The 21,811-nt window shown below is 39.4% G+C and overlaps 1 protein-coding gene across 2 annotated transcripts in view; it reads left to right on the top strand.

The window, feature by feature from the left end:
- Positions 1-21,571, top strand: part of LOC108699408 (putative selection and upkeep of intraepithelial T-cells protein 1 homolog) — a 46,970-nt gene extending 25,399 nt beyond the window's left edge. Inside the window, exons 5-11 of one of the 2 annotated variants that reach the window (XM_041573594.1) lie at positions 1,566-1,682; positions 9,514-9,534; positions 10,624-10,644; positions 15,030-15,050; positions 16,354-16,374; positions 16,932-16,961; positions 19,049-21,571. In XM_041573594.1, coding sequence (XP_041429528.1) covers positions 1,566-1,682; positions 9,514-9,534; positions 10,624-10,644; positions 15,030-15,050; positions 16,354-16,374; positions 16,932-16,961; positions 19,049-19,158 — 341 coding nt within the window. In that variant the 3' untranslated portion in view covers positions 19,159-21,571. The remainder of the gene's footprint in view (positions 1-1,565; positions 1,683-9,513; positions 9,535-10,623; positions 10,645-15,029; positions 15,051-16,353; positions 16,375-16,931; positions 16,962-19,048) is intronic. The other variant, XM_041573595.1, reaches the window with a different exon arrangement.
- The last annotated feature ends 240 nt before the right edge of the window (positions 21,572-21,811 follow it).

The following is a 21,811-nucleotide window of genomic DNA, read 5'->3' on the forward strand; positions in this document are numbered from 1 at the left end:
AATAGTGCAGGCTATGACACTTTTTTATTCTGTAGAATGTTTTACCATACCTGAGTAAATAGCTTTAGATAGAAGCTCTCTCTGTTTGTTTAGGATAGCAACTATCATATTAATTTGGTGTGACATCACTTCCTGCCTGAGTTTCCTTTCATAGCTCTGGGCTCAGATTACAGCAGAGAAGGGAGGAGAAGAGAGGAGCAAACTGAGCATGCTCAAGCCCAAGCCCTGGAGGTTTACACTGAAAACAGTTAGTCTGATACAGAAGCCCATGAGTACACAATAGAAGGAAACAAATGCTGTGTTTCTTTTGACAGAGGACTCAGAGCAGCATTGCTTTGAGGGTTTACTTATGTATTTATATAGACCTTTCTGATAAAGCTTACTGCATTTTAGCCTTTCCTTCTCCTTTAAGAATTCTGTTGCTTCATTATACATTTTACACAGGGACCAAGTTTTACCTGCAACTTGCTTACTCCTTGTTGTAGCTCCCACTGTTCCCAACTATAATCAGGTGATCCCACTGGTGGCTAATAAAAGGGCAACCAAGTTTGGGAGTTTTACATTGAAAGCAGCAAGTAAGTTGCAGGTAAAACTTAGTCCCTTTGTAAAATGTATAATGAAGCAATAGAATTCTTAATGAATCCGATGCAATTTGAGCGTAGTACTGGCCATACCGGGGGGTCGACTATGACGTGGTTGGCCAGCTTAAATATATTGCAATATATGGACAAACAATCCCTGTTTTGTTTAAAGGGTAAGGTATTTTTTGTAGCTGTATGCACAAAATGTCTCAATGTATTAAATATATTGCTAATGGGCTGAGTGCAGAGGACTCTTGTATTTGTGTAATCACTGGGTATAACATCCTAGAGTATATACCTTTCCTGCTCCTTTACATAAACCCAATGGGATTGTGCTGCCACCAATATGGATTCATGCAGCTTTGCTACCATCAAGTATAAGCTACTTAAATAAGAATTATTGCTTATAATACACAAGAGCTATGAATATTCTATAAATTATATTGTCATATGCGGCATAGATTAAAGCACCATTGCTGTTAATTTTACATCTTCCTACACACAAAGGGAAAAGGCTCATTATATTATATTCAAAGGTTTGTCTGTGAAACACATACTTTAAAAAATGGAACAGTAGGTTGTTCCTAATTGCCCGCTGAGAAATTCTATTTCCATTTTTTATTTATGAGAAAAGGCTATACATTGTCTTAAGCAACACTGTCAGACTGGAGGGCTGCAGGTCAGATGTGGATCTGACACTTTATGGCTTTTGCATTCTATGTGTAAATCATCATTTAATTTATAATTATCAAACAAGTGAGAATCTAAAGGTTGTAAGGAGGTTGGGGAACAGGTTTGGCTTTCTTTGAAGCAATGTAATTACATCTGTAAAGTTATATATGGATAATGCCTTGTCTAATGCATGTTGCCATGTTTCCCTCTGTGAGAGGCTCATCCAAATGACCGTTTTAGCTGATAGACTTGTCAGATAAACCTGTTACATTCTTCGCTCTGAAATAAATCATATGTATATTTTTCCTATAGAAACAGGACACCCAGAAACATGCCGAGATCTGTACAGTCGCTATGTTGTGTTCTATCCTTGTCTGGCTGTTATTCTGCTTAGCTGTGGGTGTATTTGCTTGTTATTGAAGAGATTACGTAAGTACCTAAAGTCTGATATTCATGATATGTACAAATGTGATATTTATGTGTATATTTCAGATATAACCAGAACCTGAAATGCTCCCCCTCCCAGTCCCAATCCCATGTCACATCCATTCGAATTGCAACAGACACGCATGCACCCTACCTCTGCTAACAGGAATTTGGCCAAAAAGCTGTAAAGTTGGGGTTAGGACTTGGAAATTTGAGTGAATCCAAACCCTAATTTTCCTTGCTTTTCTACCCCAACATTTTACATTTTCATAGAGGTTCAGGCAGATCATAACGAAAAGATAATTGGACTTCCAAGAGGACATGGACATGTGTATACCTTGGTTTCAGTGTAAAGGATCTATCCTCCCCCACCAGTATGTGGCTTTAAAGGGAGAGGAATTGTCAAAACCAACGCCCATTTTTAAAAGTATAGGGCCCCATTAGTTTAAGGGGGGTATGGGGTGATATTAGAAACCACATGAAGCTCAGCCACAGCTTGGTTTGGACAATTCCTCTCCCTTAAAATCCACATACAGGCGGGGTAGGATAGATCCTTCACACTAAAACCAAGGTTCAGCATACACTGATTCACGGATAATGCTACTATGTAGAGAAGTAAGACTTTTTATACTATGGCCGAAAGGCAAACAAGTTAGGGACCGCCATATGGGGTTTACCTTGACGTGGTATGGTGGCTTTTCAACTTTATGATCATAACTTTGTAACTAAAAACCCCTGTTTTGTAAACTTACTTTTGACACAGGGGACAAGGGAATGTGCATTAAAACTAGCACTTCCATTATACTTAAAAATACTATTACTTAGCCTTTAGAGTGCTTCCACACCCCTATTTTGTACAATAGATCTATGGTGGTGTTTTCAGTCTGTCAAACCTAAAAGCCAGCCATAGACCCATCTGTCATGGTGTTCACTTCAGACAGTAATGAGTTTTCTATTTAAAGGTAATCACGTTTTTATACTATCTTTGAATGTTTTCACGAAATATCTTAAAGGAGAAGGAAAGGTTAAAATTAAGTAAGCTTTATCAGAAAGGTCTATATAAATACATAAGTAAACCATCAAAGTAATGCTGCTCTGAGTCCTCTGACAAAAGAAACCCCACATTTCTTTCCTTCTATTGTGTACTCATGGGCTTCTGTATCAGACTTCCTGTTTTCAGCTTAAACCTCCAGGGCTAGGGCTTGAGCGTGCTCAGTTTGCTCCTCTCTCCCTCCCTCCTCCTCTCCCTGCTGTAATCTGAGCTCAGAGCTATGAGTGAGCAGGGAGAGACTCAGGCAGGAAGTGATGTAACACAAAATCTAATATGGCAACTGCTATCCTAAACAAACCGAGACAGTGTCTAGAGCTGTTTACTTGGGTATGGAAAAGCATTCTAAAGAATAAAAATTACGTTCTAGCTTGCACTCTTGTGGCTGATCTATTGGCAATATTCTATTCCTTCTCCTTTAAGCCAATTACCTGAACTGTTTGAGTCAAAATAATATGGTTGTCAAGTTCTATATTAGAAATATCCTGCCTCACGCTAACATACGAGCCATGTTGTCATAAGTCTATTTCCCTTTTCGTTAAAGATAGAAAGTTGTTTTTACCACATTTCCCAGTGGAGGCTGGAACAGCAAAGTAAAGCTTCTCTGTGTTGTCACACATGAGCAAGTCCAAAAATTGTGAAATCTGCGTTACCGCAGGCAACAGATCTCAGACCCAAAAAAATTGGGTTTGGATTGCCACAAGTAACATAATAATTGTGGAGATCCAGTTTAAAGGACCAGTAACATCAAAAACATTTTTTTTTAAAATGCGTAAAAAAAAAGTGTTTTACACAACGAAAAAAAACACCAAGACAAATTATACTTTAATATAGCAAAGTTACTTTCAATTAAACTGTACACCTGATGTTAATACACAGATTACTTGGGATGCTCATAAAGCCTATGTTAGGGGACTTCTCATACAAGCTGCGTCCTGTAAAAAGAAGGCTAGATTAGTAGCCATTAATACCCTGACTTCGCAATTAGAAGCGGCTGAGCAACTTCACAAAACCAATCCAACATTGGTTAATTACGCTGAGATTACTAAAATTAGAGCATCTTTACATATTCTGTTACATCAGAGAGCCGATTGGTCCCTTAGATGGCCTGGTCAAAAATATTACCATAAAGGCAATAAGGCTGATGCACTGTAAGCAAGAAACTTGAATAATACGTTTTTAAAGGCCCCCTATACCAGGCTTAGGGTTGCAAACAATATCCTTACTGCTAACCCTTGCACTATTATATCCGAGTTTACTAAAGTCTACCAGGATTTATATTCTAAAATGACTCAATTTTCTCCTGATCATGCAGACTCTCTGCTATCATCAATAGCGTTGCCTAAAAACCTGACCAACAAAAGATGCTTTCTGATCCTATTACTCTTCAGGAAATTTTGGATGCTATCAAGGTTTAAAACCGGCTAAAGCTCCTGGCCCGGATGGGTTGACTGGTGCATATTATCAGAAATTCAAGAACATTTTAGCCCCTCAGCTCCTGACATCCTTTACCAATCTCGCAAACTATCACCCGAGGCACTGACAGCCTATATTGCCTTGCTACCTAAACCGGGCAAAGATACAACCCAATGTGGTAATTTTAGGCCAATTATAATACTCAACTTGGATGTTAACATTTTAGCGAAGGTCCTGGTATTATGTTTAAATACGTTTATTGATTCGTTCAATATTTGGTTTGCTCCTCGGTCGAACGCCTCCTCTATGATCTTATCCCTGGATCTGGAGAAGGCGTTTGATTGGGTGGATTGGGAATATTTATTTCATATTTTACGCCATATGGATTTCCCAATACCTTTTTTTCAAATTATATTTCTGCTCTCTATAATACTCCCATGGCTCAAATTGGAACCTTGGGCCTCCTTTCCCAACCATTTAAAATACATAGGTGCACGAGCCAGGGCTGCCCATTGTCCCCAACCCTCGTTCTCTTGGCTATAGAACCGCTTGCAGCTTTAATTAGGGCTTCTTTAGATATATCAGGTATTTCCATTGGAACTAGGGAATATAAATGCACTTTATTTGCTGATGATTTAATACTTACCTTGTCAAGACCCATGACATCCCTCCCCAATTTATATAATCTATTAGGGAAGTTTGGTCGAATTTCAGGCTTCCAGATTAATTCTGCTAAATCTAAGGCTCTCAACATTAATCTCCCCCACCTTTGCTTAAATTATTGCAAATTAATTTTGATTTTATATGGACGTTACCACATTTGGACTATTTAGGTGTAAAACTTAAGCCGCAATGTCATTAGGCGGCTGATGCTAATTACATACCTCTGCTTACTAGAGTGAACTCATCCCTTCGACAATGGAAAAACTTCCCAATATCACTATAAGGCCAAGTCCATGCAGTCAAAATGTTAATTTTGCCATTGGCTGTGTATCTATTTCAAACATTACCGGTAGACCCTCCTACGGGCTTCCTTAAAACACTCAAAATAATATGCTCGAGGTTTATTTGGAAATATAATCCTCCTAGACTTGCCCATAATGTAGCAATTCGACATAGAACAAAAGGGGGCCTGGGGATCCCCTGATTTCACAAAATATTTTCAAGATGTACGTCTGAGTCAATTGGTTAAATGACCCTATCTATTCGCAATGGGCGAATATAGAACAATGCACTATTGCAGAAATTCCATTACATAACTTGCTTTGGCTTTCTCCAAGGGATTCGACCGCCAATATTGAACCCTGTTTTGGCACATTCCCTTAGGGTCTGGGAAAATTGTAAAAGACCTATGAGGCTCGTGTCTGAGCATATCCCTGCTATCAGCTTATTCGGCAATCCTGCTTTTCCCCCGGGTTCTTCACCTAACTCTTTCCAATGGTGGATTGAGATTAACAACTATCTACAACTTTATTTATGAAGGAAAAATTATATCAATAACTAAATTTAAACAATTTAGAAATTTGAGATACCGCAATCTAAACACTATCGTTATCTTCAAATTCGGCACTACATTCAATCTCTCTCTCATATTACAATATTCAGTGCCCCTACTCAATTTGAACTATTTTGCATTAAATATCCCCAATCTAAGAGATTAATATCTATTTTTTTTTATGATTATTGGACCAATACTACTCCTCTTAAAGAGTTAAAATATTTTCAAGCCTGGGAAAGGGAATTGAATTTAACTTTAGAGGAGGATGATTTTTCTCAGTATAGCTTATTGTTCCCTTAGTTCAGATATTCAGGAAACCTCTCTTAAAGTTTTAACCAGATGGTATCTAGTTCCTGCACGAATTGCAAAATGGGTTCCAGATTATAATGCCAATTGTTTTAGGGGGTGCCAAGAAGCAGGTACAATGGCTCATATTTGGTGGAGTTGTTGCAAGGTCAAGCTCCTTTGGTATAGAGTATACTCCATGTTGGATAGCATATTGGGGGTATCTCCTCCCAAGAACCCATGGGAAGCGTTGTTGCATAAACCAATTGAGGGTATTGCCAAGAACGAGCTTCACCTGGTCACATATATATTTATTGCAACAAAATAAACAATGGCAGCAGCTTGGAAGACTCAATATTTACAATTTAATAAAGTCAAAGGATGTTGAGGGTATATCTATATGAGAAATTAACAGCATAATCCTTAGGGAAACATAAACAATTCTGTGACATATGGTGTCCGTGGCAAGTTTATTCCCAACTGGAGGAGTCTTAAATTGTTGATTCTACGTATAGCTGATTACACTGTTAATAATGGTAACTGATGGTTTTGCGAGAGGAAGATTTTCCTTTTTTTTTTTTTCCCTTATCCCCCCTTTTTTTTTCATCATTATTTCTCCCTTGCCCCTTTTGTTTATTGTTATATAATTATAATTGTCAGTATGGTTGTAATAGATAACTTGGATCGGGTATTATTATAATGTGGTGATATATTACTGTACAACTTGCTGGACTAATCCTCTCTTAATTATCTTATATGCTATCTGTAAATGTGACAATTGTACTGAAAAATTTGTTGTTAAAAAATAAAAAAAAAAATTGCAAAGTCTTTATTGAGAAATAACTTACCAAAACCCCTCTTCAGAAAAGGCAACAAGGCGACGATCCATTGAGCGGCGTGTTCTGTTCCCACATGAAGGCGAATGAAGGTATAACTAACAATAGCTGTGTGACTTCCTACCTTCGTATCCAAGCAGTGGGGCAGACCGGACCGGCAGACGCTCAGGTTGGATGGATTCAAACGTAGACACAGGGATGAAATCAGCCTGAGTTTATTTGATCCAGAATACAGCCATATATATGGTGATACAATACTGTTCTGTAGTAGTGGTATCAATACTGTCCTGTAAATGACTTTCCTGAGGCTAACTGCTGGTCAAAAACTGATGCCTTCACAAGCCCAAAATGTCTGAATGTCCAGTCACACAGTAATGAGGCACTAAAAAATGGCTGCTGAAGTGAGAAGGACTGAGCTGGCAGAAAACCACGCCCCTGAGAGGAAAAACTTTACTAACAAGAACAGAGGTGTGCAGCATGCAAATTTTGGCCAGCAGATGGCAGCAGTACAACAATGCACAGAAAATAACATAGATAAAGAAGGATTGATTATAACATATGCAATTAACTATGAGGAGAACAGCACACGGCGCTTGATTTCTCCTCCCTGGCTCTCTGCTGCTGGATCCTTTAGCTCCCACTTTCCGTGCTATCTTTATTTGCAGCTGCACTTCCAGCATGAACCCTCTGGCTGAGCATTAGCCGTGTGTGGGCAGGACCTTGGCTGTGCAGACGATTCGCTCTCCCAGCCCGGCATTTCAGTGGATTTCTGGATACACTGGATTTCAGTGTAAAGAAGATGGCGTCGGGTGCAGGAGTTTTCTTCAGCTGGGCGGTGCAGGCAAGGGCTCAGCGAGGCATAAGGGGAGCTCTCTGGGTCCCAACTCCCCTCCTCTCTGTAGCATTATTATTATTTGCTCCCAGCACTCTCATTCCCAAAGCCTTGCTCACCGGACGAGCGCTGATCAGGGCGTAAGGAAGGCAGCGGGCTCAGAGGAAGGTTTTGCTTTACCGCGACCACTAAAGTGACAGCTCTTCCTAAATAACGGTGTTTCCCTGGCTACCATCTACCTGAGAGGGTCAGAGAACCGGGCAAAAGCGTACCCTGTCGTGATTCGCTGCTGTGACAGAAGTTGAACGGGGGGCGGGGGATGTCGGTGTGAGGAGTAAAGTCACAGCAGCAGCCGGTGTGTCTTGTGTTGTGTGTGTCAGGCACAGGCAGGGAGCATGAGACTGCGGCCTGATACCTCTGATTTTTCACATATCAATAATGCTACAGAAAAAACTCCTGCACCCGACACCAGCTTCTTTATACTGAAATCCATTTTGTTCCGGGCTGGGAGCGCACCAAAATCGTCTGCGCAGCCAAGGTCCTGCCCACACACGGCTAATGCTCAGCCAGAGGGATCATGCTGGAAGTGCAGCTGCAAGATAGCACGGAAAGTGGGAGCTAAAGGATCCAGCAGCAGAGAGCCAGGGAGGAGAAATCAAGCGTCGCTCAATGGATCGTCGCCTTGTAGCCTTTTCTGAAGAGGGGTTTTGGTAAGTTATTTCTTAATAAAGACTTTGCAATTTTAAAGTATAATTTGTCTTGGTGTTTTTTTTTCGTTGTGTACTAAAGAATTTTTTGAAAATTTTTTTGATGTTACTGTGGTGGAGAAATGGTGGAAGTAGTGTTCTGGCTATTATGTTACATCCAGTCACTCCAGCCTTTATACATTACATTTTTGGCTAATTAACTATATGAGAAACATTTTTTATTTTGCACAGCCTATCTATTTACACTGTTTTTATTTTTACACTGAACTTGTGGCATGCTAAATGTTAAGTAATGGAAAGAATTTTTCAGGAGATTTGTTGCCCATTGTATTGCTGATTTGTGCTGGCGAAAAAGCTTAAAATGTATGTTTGTACTGTTTGTATTTGTACTTAGTACTTGTACAGTAGAACACTAAATTAATAGAACAAACAGAGGGTCATTACAATTATTAATACAAAATAAATACAAGTTACAGCTGCATTAAAGATTAAGGGCTACGTATTAAAAAGACAAGAGGATGGAGGCCCCTGCCCCACAGAATTTACAATCTAAATGGAAGGTTAACTTATAGACACAAATAGGAGGATATGAAGTGCTGCAGGTTACAGTGGGTGACGCTGCCATGTAACTTCCAGTTCATAGTTCAGGGGTTATGTGGGTGCTATACCCATGTTTTAATAAATACTGTGCTTAAAGGACAAGGAAAGTCTAAAATAGAATAAGGCTAGAAATGCTGTATTTTGTATACTAAACATAAGCATGAACTTACTGCACCACAAGCCTAATCAAACAAATGATTTATGCTTTCAAAGTTGGCCACAGGGGGTCACCATCTTGTAACTTTGTTTTACATCTTTGCCTGACCCTGACCTTGCACATGCTCAGTGTGGTCTGGGCTGCTTAGGGATCATCATAAACAAAGCTGCTTGAGTTCTGCATGGCTGGGAAGTAAGGCGGGGGCTCCCCCTGCTGTTCATAAGTATGATTGTTTCACTGCTCAGCATTTAGGGACCATCTGACAATTCCTATCCACAGCAATAAATGAAGGGAGAATTTTACTGCATAGAGTCTGGTTTCTTATAAAAACGTTACACATTTTTTAATTAAAGTATATTGGAGATAGGTTTCTTTTTCATTAAAGAAAGTAAAAATTGGATTTTATTTTTTTTTGCCTTTCCTTGTCCTTTAATGCATTTCTTTTTGTTTTTCAGGAACAAAAGATGAAGAGATAAGTAAGTGCAAATTGCTACCTGATATCCTAATGAACTGCATTATGTAGCATCTATTCATATAATATTCTCTGCAACTACCACTGGGTCTCATTTATATACACTTATATCTACTTTTAATCCCTCTCTAGTGGGGCAAAATGGCAGTTTGGAAGGCAAAAAGAAAGGGAGGGATGAAAGAAAATGAAAGAAAGGGAGGGATTCTTTCAATATAAGATCTTTGCATCTATGGGCAGTTTAAAGGTGACAATACACTGGCAGATTAAAGCTGCCGATATTGGTCCTTTACACTAATTGAGCAGTTTATCTCCCCGTGTGTGGGGGCTTCCAACTGGTCTCCCCGATCGATGTCTGGGCAAAAATCTTCTGGATTGGAACATAAGTTGGGTCTGTTCTGTTTATAATGGATCTTCAGGATTCTACTAATGATGGGAAACTACTGAATGAAAGAGGAGACATAACAGCCTGATTATTATGGTTTAGAATCAAATTCCCCATCTTGCATTTGGTCACCTGGGAATACATTAAAGCCACCCCAATAAGTATAGGGATTGTCTGCGAATCCCTAAAATAAGATGGTTTTTGTAATAAATTAATAATTTTTTTTTTGAGATTATGAAGTTATAGGGGTATATTTATCAAAGAGTGAAGTTAATAGTGAAGTTCCGCCACTAGAGTGAAATTCCGCCACTCTCCATTCATTTCTATGGGATTTTTTATAGGCGTTTTTATCAAAGGGTAAACTTTCACTTTCACCCATTGATAAATACGCCTTTCAAAATCCCATAGAAATGAATTGAGAGCTGCGGAATTTCACTTTAGTGGCGGAACTTCACTATTAACTTCACTCCTTGATAAATTTACCCCATTAATGGAAATTCCTCTAGCCAACTCTAGCTTTCCAAGTGTTCTCTGAGCTTACAATCTAAATGGAAGGCTAACTTATAGACACAATTAGGAGGGAATTAAGTGCTGCAGGTTACAGTGGGTGACGCTGCCATGTAACTTCCAGTTCCTAGTTCAGGGGTAATGCGGGTGCTGTACCCATATTTTATAAATACTGTGCTTAATGCATTTCTTTTTGTTTTTCAGGATCAAAAGATGACGTGATAAGTAAGTGCAAATTGCTGCCTGATATCCTAATGAACTGCATTATGTAACATGTATTCATATAATATTCTCTGCAACTACTACTGGGTCTCATTTATATACACTTATATCTACTTTTAATCCCTCTCTAGTGGGGCAAAGTGGCAGTTTGGAAGGCAGATTACGGTAATCTAGTTGGGATAGAATGAGACCATACATGAGAGGCTTAGCTGTAGTACATGAAAGAAAGGGAGGGATTCTTTCAATATCGGATCTTTGCATCTATGGGCAGCTTAAAGGTGACAATACACTGGCAGATTAAAGCTGCCGATATTGGTCCTTTACACTAATTGAGCAGTTTATTCTAATCGTGTGTGGGGGCTTCCAACTGGTCTCCCCGATCGATGTCTGGCCAAAAATCTTCTGGGTTGGATTCCAACTCTTATTCCCAAACGATCCTCCAAAGTGACTTCGTAGTCAGACTCTGCAACAGGTTGGAGGAGTAGCCATCTCCACAGTAGTAACATGAAGTATACAGGAAACTGGAGAGTCTTCAAAAGTGAAAAAGTCGTTTTTATTGACGCACTACATGTTTTGGACCCTTAGGTCCTTCCTCTGGTGCAAGTTACAAATAATGTGAAGAAAATGACTTTTTAAACACTCCTTTACCCATAATCCCAAGTGTGCCCACAGCTCCATCTTGTGGCCAGCGGACAAAATGCATCAGCATATTTTAAAGCCTAAGAATACTATGTTGCCATCTATTCTCAATACACCAACAATACTTTTAGTAGTGTTACAATATAGTATCAATAGTAATAGGTTTTGTCCTCACCAATTCGAATTTTTTACACTGTTCATAAGTGTTCAGAGTCTTCCAACGTGTTTTCCAGTGTGAAAGATAAACACATAGAGTTTAAGCATAAAGTCTACACTATATTAAGCATGTTACGTTAATATTCTTGTATTTTTACAAAAAGCATTTAAGGCTCAAGGCCTCATTTATCCCAAATGGTTCAATGCAATTTAACCTGTTCATCCATTTAGCTTCACGTTGCAATAACATTTTCTTCCTGTCGCCTCCTCTCAGTGGTCTTTCTATTTGCTCAAGTACCATCCACCTAAGACTGGCTGCATTATGGCTGCATTATACTTGGCTGTATTAAAATGTTTCCCCACTGGAATATGTGTTTTCTTTTCCGCTGGATTGAATGCACTTATAGACCTCTTGTGTTCACTTATCTGTACGCTCACATTACGGGAGGTTTGCCCCACGTACAACATACCCAAGGGCACTTTAGGGCATAAACAACCCAATCTGAATTGCAAGTAAAATATTGCTTTACAGGAATTTTATTGCCATTTTGTGGGATATGATCTCCCTTGATGATCGAGTGTCAGCTACTACAATTAAGACAGGGGAAATACAATTTTTTGGTGTGCTGCGAAAGCAGATTTCCGCTCTAACCAAATAGTTAGAAATATTTCTCCCTCTTTTATATGAAAAGAGTGGGCATTCCCGGAATAATTTGCCAAAATTGTGGTCTTGTCCTAGGATGGACCAATGCTTTCTTACAATTTTTTTGATTTGTTTACATAGGGCCCCGTATTCAGTCACAAAGGGTATCCTTCTGTCACCTTTACGTGCTCTCTTTTCTCTCAGTAGTGATGCCCTGGGTAAGGCTAGGACCTCATCCCTTATTCCACACAGTATATCATTATCATATCCTCTGGCTACAAACTTACTTATTAACTTGCCAGCAGCCTCTAAGTATTTTGTATCATCTGAGGCTATTCTCCTGACCCGTAGAAATTGTCCCTTAGGAATACCTTTTATTGTGTTAGGGGCATGAAAGCTATCGGGCCTCAGTATGTTATTCCATTCTAATGGTTTGCTATACAGTTCAGTGGTAATTTATCCATACATATTAACTTTAACATCTAAATAATGGATTCTAGTTGTACTGTACTCCGCAGGTCTGTACTTCAACCATTGTCCCAATATGTTGACACATTCTTACAATGTATTGTTGAGAAAATACTCCAATGTTTAAAAGACACAACTGACTTTATGAACCGCCTGGAAACAATTGGCAACATTGACCCTGAGTGGATACTATGTAGCATCGATGTGCAATCGTTATATACTTCGATTCCTCACGAGGAGGGAAAACACTATACTGAACAAATGCGATTGTTAGAACCTATTGCCCACCACAAAGTGTACTTACTTCTTGAACTGATGCCATTGGTTCTAAGAAAGAATTACTTCAGGTTTGCAGAGAGTTACTACATACAGACACAGGGCACAGCAATGGGGAGTAACCTAGCCCCGAGCTATGCAAACATTTTCATGTGTGTATTAGAAAAAGGCTGAATTTTGGAAAATTTGAGATTCAATGATGAAATTGCCTGCTACTATAGATATGTGGACGGTGTTTTCATAATATGGAAATCCACTGAAAAACATCTTTTGGAGTTCTTGAATTGCTTAAATGAGCAGCACCCCACTGTCAAATTTAGTGCGGAGTACAGTACAACTAGCATCCATTATTTAGATGTTAAAGTTAATATGTATGGTTAAATTACCACTGAACTGTACAGCAAACCATTAGAATGGAATAACATACTGAGGCCCGATAGCTTTCATGCCCCTAACACAATAAAAGGTATTACTAAGGGACAATTTTTATGAGTCAGGAGAATAGCCTCAGATGATACAAAATAATTAGAGGCTGCTGGCAAGTTAATAAGTAAGTTTGTAGCCAGAGGATATGATAATGATATACTGTGTGGAATAAGGGATGAGGTCCTAGCCTTACCCAGGGCATCACTACTGAGAGAAAAGAGGGCAGGTAAAGGTGACAGAAGGATACCCTTTGTGACTGAATACGGGGCCCCAAATAAACAAATCGAAAAAATTGTAAGAAAGCATTGGTCCATCCTAGGACAAGACCACAATTTTGGCAAATTATTCCGGGAATACCCACTCTTTTCATATAAAAGAGGGAGAAATATGTCCAACTATTTGGTTAGAGCGGATATTGGTACACAGAAATCTACTACAAGATTTCTGAGCACACCAAAAAATGGTACTTTCCCCTGTCTTAATTGTAGTAGCTGCCACTCGATCATCAAGGGAGATCATATCCCACAAAATGGCAATAAAATTCCTGTAAAGCAATATTTTACTTGCAATTCAGATTGGGTTGTTTATGCCCTAAAGTGCCCTTGTGGTATGTTGTACGTGGGGCAAACCTCCCGTAATGTGAGCGTACAGATAAGTGAACACAAGAGGTCTATAATTGCATTCAATCCAGCGGAAAAGAAAACACATACTCCAGTGGGGAAACATTTTAATACAGCCAAGTATAATGCAGCCATAATGCAGCCAGTCTTAGGTGGATGGTACTTGAGCAAATAGAAAGACCACTGTGAGGAGGCGACAGGAAGAAAATGTTATTGCAACGTGAAGCTAAATGGATGAACAGGTTAAATTGCATTGAACCATTTGGGATAAATGAGGCCTTGAGCCTTAAATGCATTTTGTAAAAATACAACAATATTAACGTAACATGCTTAATATAGTGTAGACTTTATGCTTAAACTCTATGGGGGGAATTCACAAAAGTGTCGGTAAAAAAAGTGACCCAGAAGTGGCGGTCGACAAATTTGTAAAATGTCGTACGAACGGCAAATTCACAAAGGCAGATGTTACCATCTCTGAATGTCTCGTAAGTCTGACAATTTTTTAAAATGTTGTATATCTTTTCATCGTACAAACAACATTTACCAAGACTTTTTAAACGACAATTTGTCTGACATTTTCATTTTGGAGAGCCTTATATGTCTTAAAAATTGTCGGTAAAAAAAAATGAGTTTACGAGTAATTCCCCGTGTGTGGGGCTTCCAACTGGTCTCCCCGATCGATGTCTGGCCAAAAATCTTCTGGGTTGGAACATAAATTGGGTCTGTTCTGTTTATAATGGGTCTTCAGGATTCTACTAATGATGGGAAACTACTGAATGAAAGAGGAAACATCATAACAGCCTGATTATTATGGTTTAGAATCAATTTCCCCATCTTGCATTTGGTCACCTGGGAATACATTAAAGCCACCCCTATAAGTATAGGGACTGTCTGCAAATCCGTTAAATAAGATGGTTTTTGTAATAAATTAAATTTTTTTTTTGAGATTATGAAAATATAGGGGTATATTTATCAAAGAGTGAAGTTAATAGTGAAGTTCCGCAACTCTCTTATAGACACAAATAGGAGGGAATTAAGTGCTGCAGGTTACAGTGGGTGACGCTGCCGTGTAACTTCCAGTTCCTAGTTCAGGAGTTATGCGGGTGCTATACCCATATTTTATAAATACTGTGCTTAATGCATTTCTTTTTGGTTTTCAGGAAGAAAAGATGAAGAGATAAGTAAGTGCAAATTGCTGCCTGATATCCTAATGAACTGCATTATGTAACATGTATTCATATAATATTCTCTGCAACTGCCACTGGGTCTCCTTTATATACACTTATATCTACTTTTAAAGGACAAGGAAAGGCAAAAAAATAAAATCCCATTTTTACTTTCTTTAATGAAAAAGAAACCTATCTCCAATATACTTTAATTAAAAAATGTACAGTTTTCATAAGAAACCTGACTGTATGCAGTGAAATTTTCCCTTCATTTACTGCTGTGGATAGGAATTGTCAGATGGTCCCTAACTGCTGAGCAGGGAAACAATCATACTTATGAACAGCAGGGGGAGCCCCCGCCTTACTTACCAGCCATGCAGAACTCAAGCAGCTTTGTTTATGATGATCCCTAAGCAGCCCAGACCACACTGAGCATGTGCAAGGTCAGGGTCAGGCAAAGATGTATAACAAAGTTACAAGATGACAGCCCCCTGTGGCCAATTTTGAAAGCATAAATCATTTGTTTGATTAGGCTTGTGGTGCAGTAAGTTCATGCTTATGTTTAGTATACAAAATACAGCATTTCTAGCCTTATTCTATTTTAGACTTTCCTTGTCCTTTAATCCCTCTCTAGTGGGGCAAAATGGCAGTTTGGAAGGCAGATTACGATAATCTAGTGGGGATAGAATGAGACCATACATGAGAGGCTTAGCTATAGTACATGAAAGAAAGGGAGGGATTCTTTCAATATCAGATCTTTGCATCTATGGGCAGATATTGGTCCTTTACACCAATTGAGCAGTTTATCTCCCCGTGTGTGGGGGCTTCCAACTGGTCTCCCCGATCGATGTCTGGCCAAAAATCTTCTGGGTTGGAACATAAATTGGGTCTGTTCTGTTTATAATGGGTCTTCAGGTTTCTACTAATGATGGGAAACTACTGAATGAAAGAGGAGACATAACAGCCTGATTATTATGGTTTAGAATCAAATTCCCCATCTTGCATTGGGTCACCTGGGAATACATTAAAGCCACCCCAATAAGTATAGGGATTGTCTGGGAATCCCTAAAATAAGATGGTTTTTGTAATAAATTATATATTTTTTTGAGATTATGAAGTTATAGGTGTATATTTATCAAAGAGTGAAGAGTAAAATTCCGCAACTCTCTTATAGACACAATTAGGAGGGAATTAAGTGCTGCAGGTTACAGTGGGTGACGCTGCCGTGTAACTTCCAGTTCCTAGTTCAGGGGTAATGCGGGTGCTGTACCCATATTTTATAAATACTATGCTTAATGCATTTCTTTTTGTGTTTTAGGAACAAAAGATGACGTGATAAGTAAGTGCAAATTGCTGCCTGATATCCTAATGAACTGCATTATGTAACATGTATTCATATAATATTCTCTGCAACTACCACTGGGTCTCATTTATATACACTTATATCTACTTTTAATCCCTCTCTAGTGGGGCAAAATGGCAGTTTGGAAGGCAGATTACGGTAATCTAGTTGGGATAGAATGAGACCATACATGAGCGGCTTAGCTGTAGTAAAAGGTGACAATACACTGGCAGATTAAAGCTGCCGATATTGGTCCTTTACACTAATTGAGCAGTTTATCTCCCCGTGTGTGGGGCTTCCAACTGGTCTCCCCGATCGATGTCTGGCCAAAAATCTTCTGGGTTGGAACATAAATTGGGTCTGTTCTGTTTATAATGGATCTTCAGGATTCTACTAATGATGGGAAACTACTGAATGAAATGAAACATCATAACAGCCTGGCTGCTGTGTAAAAGCAAACATACATGGTGCATAAGCTTAGGGGGGCAAAATTGTGGGTGGTCAGTAAATATTGTCACCGCATTACTAACCTGATCTCTCTCCTTCATTTGCAGAACAACTCCGGGCAGCTCAGTGTGACTCAGGTGAGTAATTGTCATACTGTCATGTTAGGATGTATTACTGGGATCTCCCAGGCACAGGTCTCTTTCTATAACGTAGAATCATGTCTTAAAGGGGCTGTTCACCTTCCAACACTTTTTGCAGTTCAGTTGGTTCAGACAGTTCACCAGACATAAATGCTTTTTTCACCAACCTTCTATTTGTGAACGTTTTTCTAATATTGTAGTTTAAAGTTTCATTTTTCTCCTTATGTCTTTCTAAAGCTGCTTGGGGGGGGGGCAGTAACTGTTGTAAACTGATACATTAGTTGATCCCTTAGTTTCATTAAAGGATAAGTAAACCTTTTAAATTAGTGAATGTAAAATTGATGAGTGCTATTCTAAGCACTTTTTGTAATGTAAATTCATTATTTATATTTATTAAATTCCAAAATATCAAGGGATACATGTACTGTTAAAATGAATTCATTTTATTACAACAGCACCACCTGTTGGTCAGTTTCTGACCATTCTGACAACCAAGTAGTCAAGGAAGTTGTCAGGAGAAAGAAAGAGGCTGCTCTGATGTTCTTCTGCTTAGGAAAGATTTGAGAAATGTTTCTTATTTTTTTCCTAAGCAGAAGGAAATTCAAGAGTTTTATATAATATGATAATTTAAAGAGTGAATTAGTAGTGTCCAGGTGTGAATTAAAACAGAACAACTTTGCCAAGCAGATATATATATACCCATAAATTTCTGGGGTGTAGTCTCTTTATCCGTAGGGAATTGAGACAGCTGCTTTTCCTTTGCCTCTTTCTCTATCGACTTCTCATGAGACTAAAGGGCAGCTCATCATTTGCACAGGAGAAGCTGGTTGGACTACTATGTATCTACCACGTCCAGTTAACCCTTAGCATCTAATGAGCTACATACTGATTGGTTGCTATGGGTTACTAAGCAAACGGGCATCTATTTATCATGCTTTGTAAAAAGGGGAGTAAATAATTACCGGTGATGTTGCTCCAAGCAACCAATCAGATCTTTGCTTTTGTTTTTGAGAGTTTTTGCGTCAAATTTCAGGGCTCGGTAAGGCCTTCCAATTAATTGATATGGCCCCTGGTTTTCTCAAGAGCCTTCTACATTAATTAGCATAAAATTATAAGGGTCATTTACAGCATCCCATTTCACAACACAGAGACCAATTCACTGCTGTATGATTCTAGTGCTCTTTAGATCCTAAAGCGGCGGTCGGGAGGAGATGCATACGGTCCCCTCAATCAGGTCCAGACTGAGAATTAAAATAGGCCCTGGCATTTCAGGTACCCAGAGGCCCAAACAGCCCCCAGCAGCCCACTAAATACTGACTGTCAATGGCAACTTATAGCAGCCCCTCTGGCATTTGCCAGAACCCACAGATTGCCAGTCCGGGCCTGCCCTCAATCTGCCCCCTATCAAACCCTAACTTGTGTGTTAGAGAGCAGAAGGAGGTGCAGCGCTGATGTTACTTTCTGCATGAGGCACCATATTATTGATTCAACTTTGGCTCCCGCACACCCTCTGCTAATTAGTAAAACGATACCTGGTGCACAAAGTTAGAGGATCGGCCGCCTCACAAAAGTCTTAGCAAAAAGAATCCAAAGGCACACAGGGTCAATGCGTGTTTATTGCGAAATGCAAAGTTTCAGGGTCACGCTTGAGAAAGTGGCGTAACCCCGAAACGTTGCATTTCGCAATAAACACGCAAGGCAGCTTGCTTGCATTGAACCTGTGTGCCTTGGGATTCTTTTTGCTAAGCACCATATTATTGACCCAGTGTTCTGTGGAGAGAACTACAATTCCAGGGCCAAGTGTTAGTAAATAGTGCTCTTTCACTTACCCCCCCCCCCGTGGTTGTTAAAGACCCCTAATAAGTTTAATAACCCTGCCAAATTCCCTGGAGGTATATCAGATAATTCTACCTCAGCACTGGGAATGTTATATGGCACTGCCAGAGTGCAGCCTATCTAGTTGGTTAAAATACTTAGATCTTGGGGATCTTATATAGATCTGCACAGGCAGGTTTATTGGCTGCTTACACAGAATTTGAAGTTCAATCATTGCTTAATGAAATCTCCTTTTTCATAATTTGTAGTGAATGGAATATCTGCTGCAGGAATCTCCCATTATGGCTGGAATTCATCTGATCATGTCACTTATGGAAATGTTCCCTCAGTCCCATTGAATGGAATATCTTCTGCATGACCAGGCCCAGACTGGGATTCACAATAGGCCCTGGCATTCCAAGTACACAGAGGCCCAAGCAGCCCCCCACCAGCCCAATAAATTGTGTCTATTGCAACTTACAGCAGCCCCTCTGGCATTTACCAAAACCTACAGATTACTAGTCAGGGCCTGTGCAGGACACATTCCTAATGACTGTAACTCATCTGATCATGGGACTCAAGGGAAACATTAGAATTTTTTTCCCACTGTCCCTATCTCAGAGTAAAGGGAGTTTTACATTAGAGCTGGGCACTAAATCATATCTCCCCTTTTTTAAATAAAATACGGACCAGTTTTCAATGGGAAATGGTGGGTGGGGGGGTCACAGCCTATGGACAGAGAACCAGATGGACTTATCAGACCCCTCCATTGCACCTACTCGTCCTCTTTGGGGTAAAGGGGAATTATCAGTTACCACCAGGGACTGAAGGAGGCAAATGAGTCATGAATTTACTCTAATCCCTGGCCAACTTGACCAACATCTGGCCAATAATCAGACAGATATTGATTGGGGAGAGGACAAGCCCCCACGGCCTACATCCCACTGTTGATGGCCAAACTAACGTATCAGCACAACATTGCCCAGCTCATTGTGGACATATTGGGGGGGGAGAGACACTTGTTTGGCAACTCCAGCTTTACATTCAAACCACCAGTAAGTTGAACACGCTTTCAGTAAATACTGACCAAAACTGCACTTCCGTCTAAATAAATTACCCCTTTTTGGGGGTTGTGTGCCAGTCCAAATCTACCCCTGACATTTAACAGGGAAGATCTGTGCCTCTGAAGTTGCCCCTAGTTGCTCCCCATGTTCTGCAGATCATCACATGGGCATTGGAGCCTCACTAGAAGTCTATGCAGGTTTGTAAAGTTTGTAAACTCTATAGACATTCAGCCTAAGTTACTTTTTTTTTGTGTAAGAGCCAATTATTTCTTTGTTTTCCTGTTTTGACTGCATTTTACTTTTACACTTTCACTTACTTATTTTGAATCCATTATTTTTAATAATGTTGAGATGGAAGCTTTTAAAAGTGGCTTGGCTGATTTCTTGGAAAATAACAAAATCCAAACTTATTAGGATGTACAGTTACTATAGGTGTGTTTATATGTATGGGTATAGATTGGTCTGTATATTTACTGGGGTTCACTGGAAAGAGTTCAAAGGAGACGTATTGCATGAATTAATATCTCCCCAGTCTTGTAGGCAATAATGAATTCTATAATGTTTCACTCTGGCCTGAAAATGATCATCATGGCCACTATATTGGAGATCTTTTATGGTCTCTGTGTTCTGTCCTCACTACGTGTTGGACATGGGGTCGTGTGTAGTTTTTACATACAGCTAAACTCCTTCCTTCATTAATCCACCAGACCAGATTAGAGAGCTTCAATTTTATTAACAAGGGGAAGTTGTGAAACTGGGAAAAATAGAAAAAATGACAGTACTTCGTATACAACATATACCATGACAAGGTACATTAAAACACTGTGAATCGTACACTGAACCATATGTAAATATTAGGGATGCACCGAATCCACTATTTGGAATTCAGCCAAATCCCGAATCCTAATTTACATATGCAAATTATGGTTGGGAAAGGAAAAAGTGGGAGATTACTTGACGAAAAGTCATCCGATTTCCCTCCCGCCCCTTATTTGCATATGCGGATTTGGTTCTGGCAGGAACAAGAGTTCAGCCGAATCCGAATCCTGCTGAAAAAGCCGAATCGTGGCTGAATCAGTCAGTGATACGGAGGGGCAGGGGAAATCTTGCGTGAAGCAGGGTGCAAGACTGCCTGTTTTTCAGACTTTTGAAAAATGGTCAGGCAATTTGGAACAGAGGGGGCGGGACTAGCGGGGGTTTTTGCAGAAAATTTAAAAAAAAATCAACCCACAACATTATTACCTTTTTAAGCACATTCCTTCTATATTTAATATATTTTATATTTACTAATATGTAATATATTGAATTGGCATATTCTTGGCTTTTTACACAATATGTCTCCTTTGAACTTGATGAACTCTTGAACAAAGTGAACTTTGCTACAACTACAACTACAAGTGCTACAAGTATGTATGAAACTGTTCTAAATCCATCACGAAAGGCACAGAGTTGGGCACAATTATGCAGCCAATACCTGCCATGTATAAAAGCTTTAAATGATTCTGAGTAGTACTTGGAATTGTCCCTGAGGCATTGAGTATGTGTAAAGCTGTTAACGATTGCATTACAGATGGATACAAGTATTGAAGGTGTGTGTGTGCGTATGGATATGTTTCTTAGTGCTCTTTTTGTTATAGAGAATATATGAATGTGTGAGTATTTTGTATATATTAGATTTTATATTTACGGAAAGCATTACACAGAATAAAGTGTAATTTCTTAAAAGAATACTGGGTGTGTTTGTTCTTTGTTTTGGGGCACAGTGTAACTGAATGTAACATAACCTATCAGAGACAATCCTCTTATAAACAGGAATATCTACAGGTAGTTTTGGTTCAACAAACATGAGTCTTCCTCATACCATGGTCCTGCACATCTCTGACGCGTTTCATGTTACCAACTATATAATTCATCTGGACACCGACTACAACTTGTCAGGGACCACTCTCCTTCCAGTTTTCTGTTGAT

Source organism: Xenopus laevis, chromosome 8L, assembly GCF_017654675.1.
Source record: "Xenopus laevis strain J_2021 chromosome 8L, Xenopus_laevis_v10.1, whole genome shotgun sequence".
Taxonomy (NCBI): Eukaryota; Metazoa; Chordata; class Amphibia; order Anura; family Pipidae; genus Xenopus; species Xenopus laevis.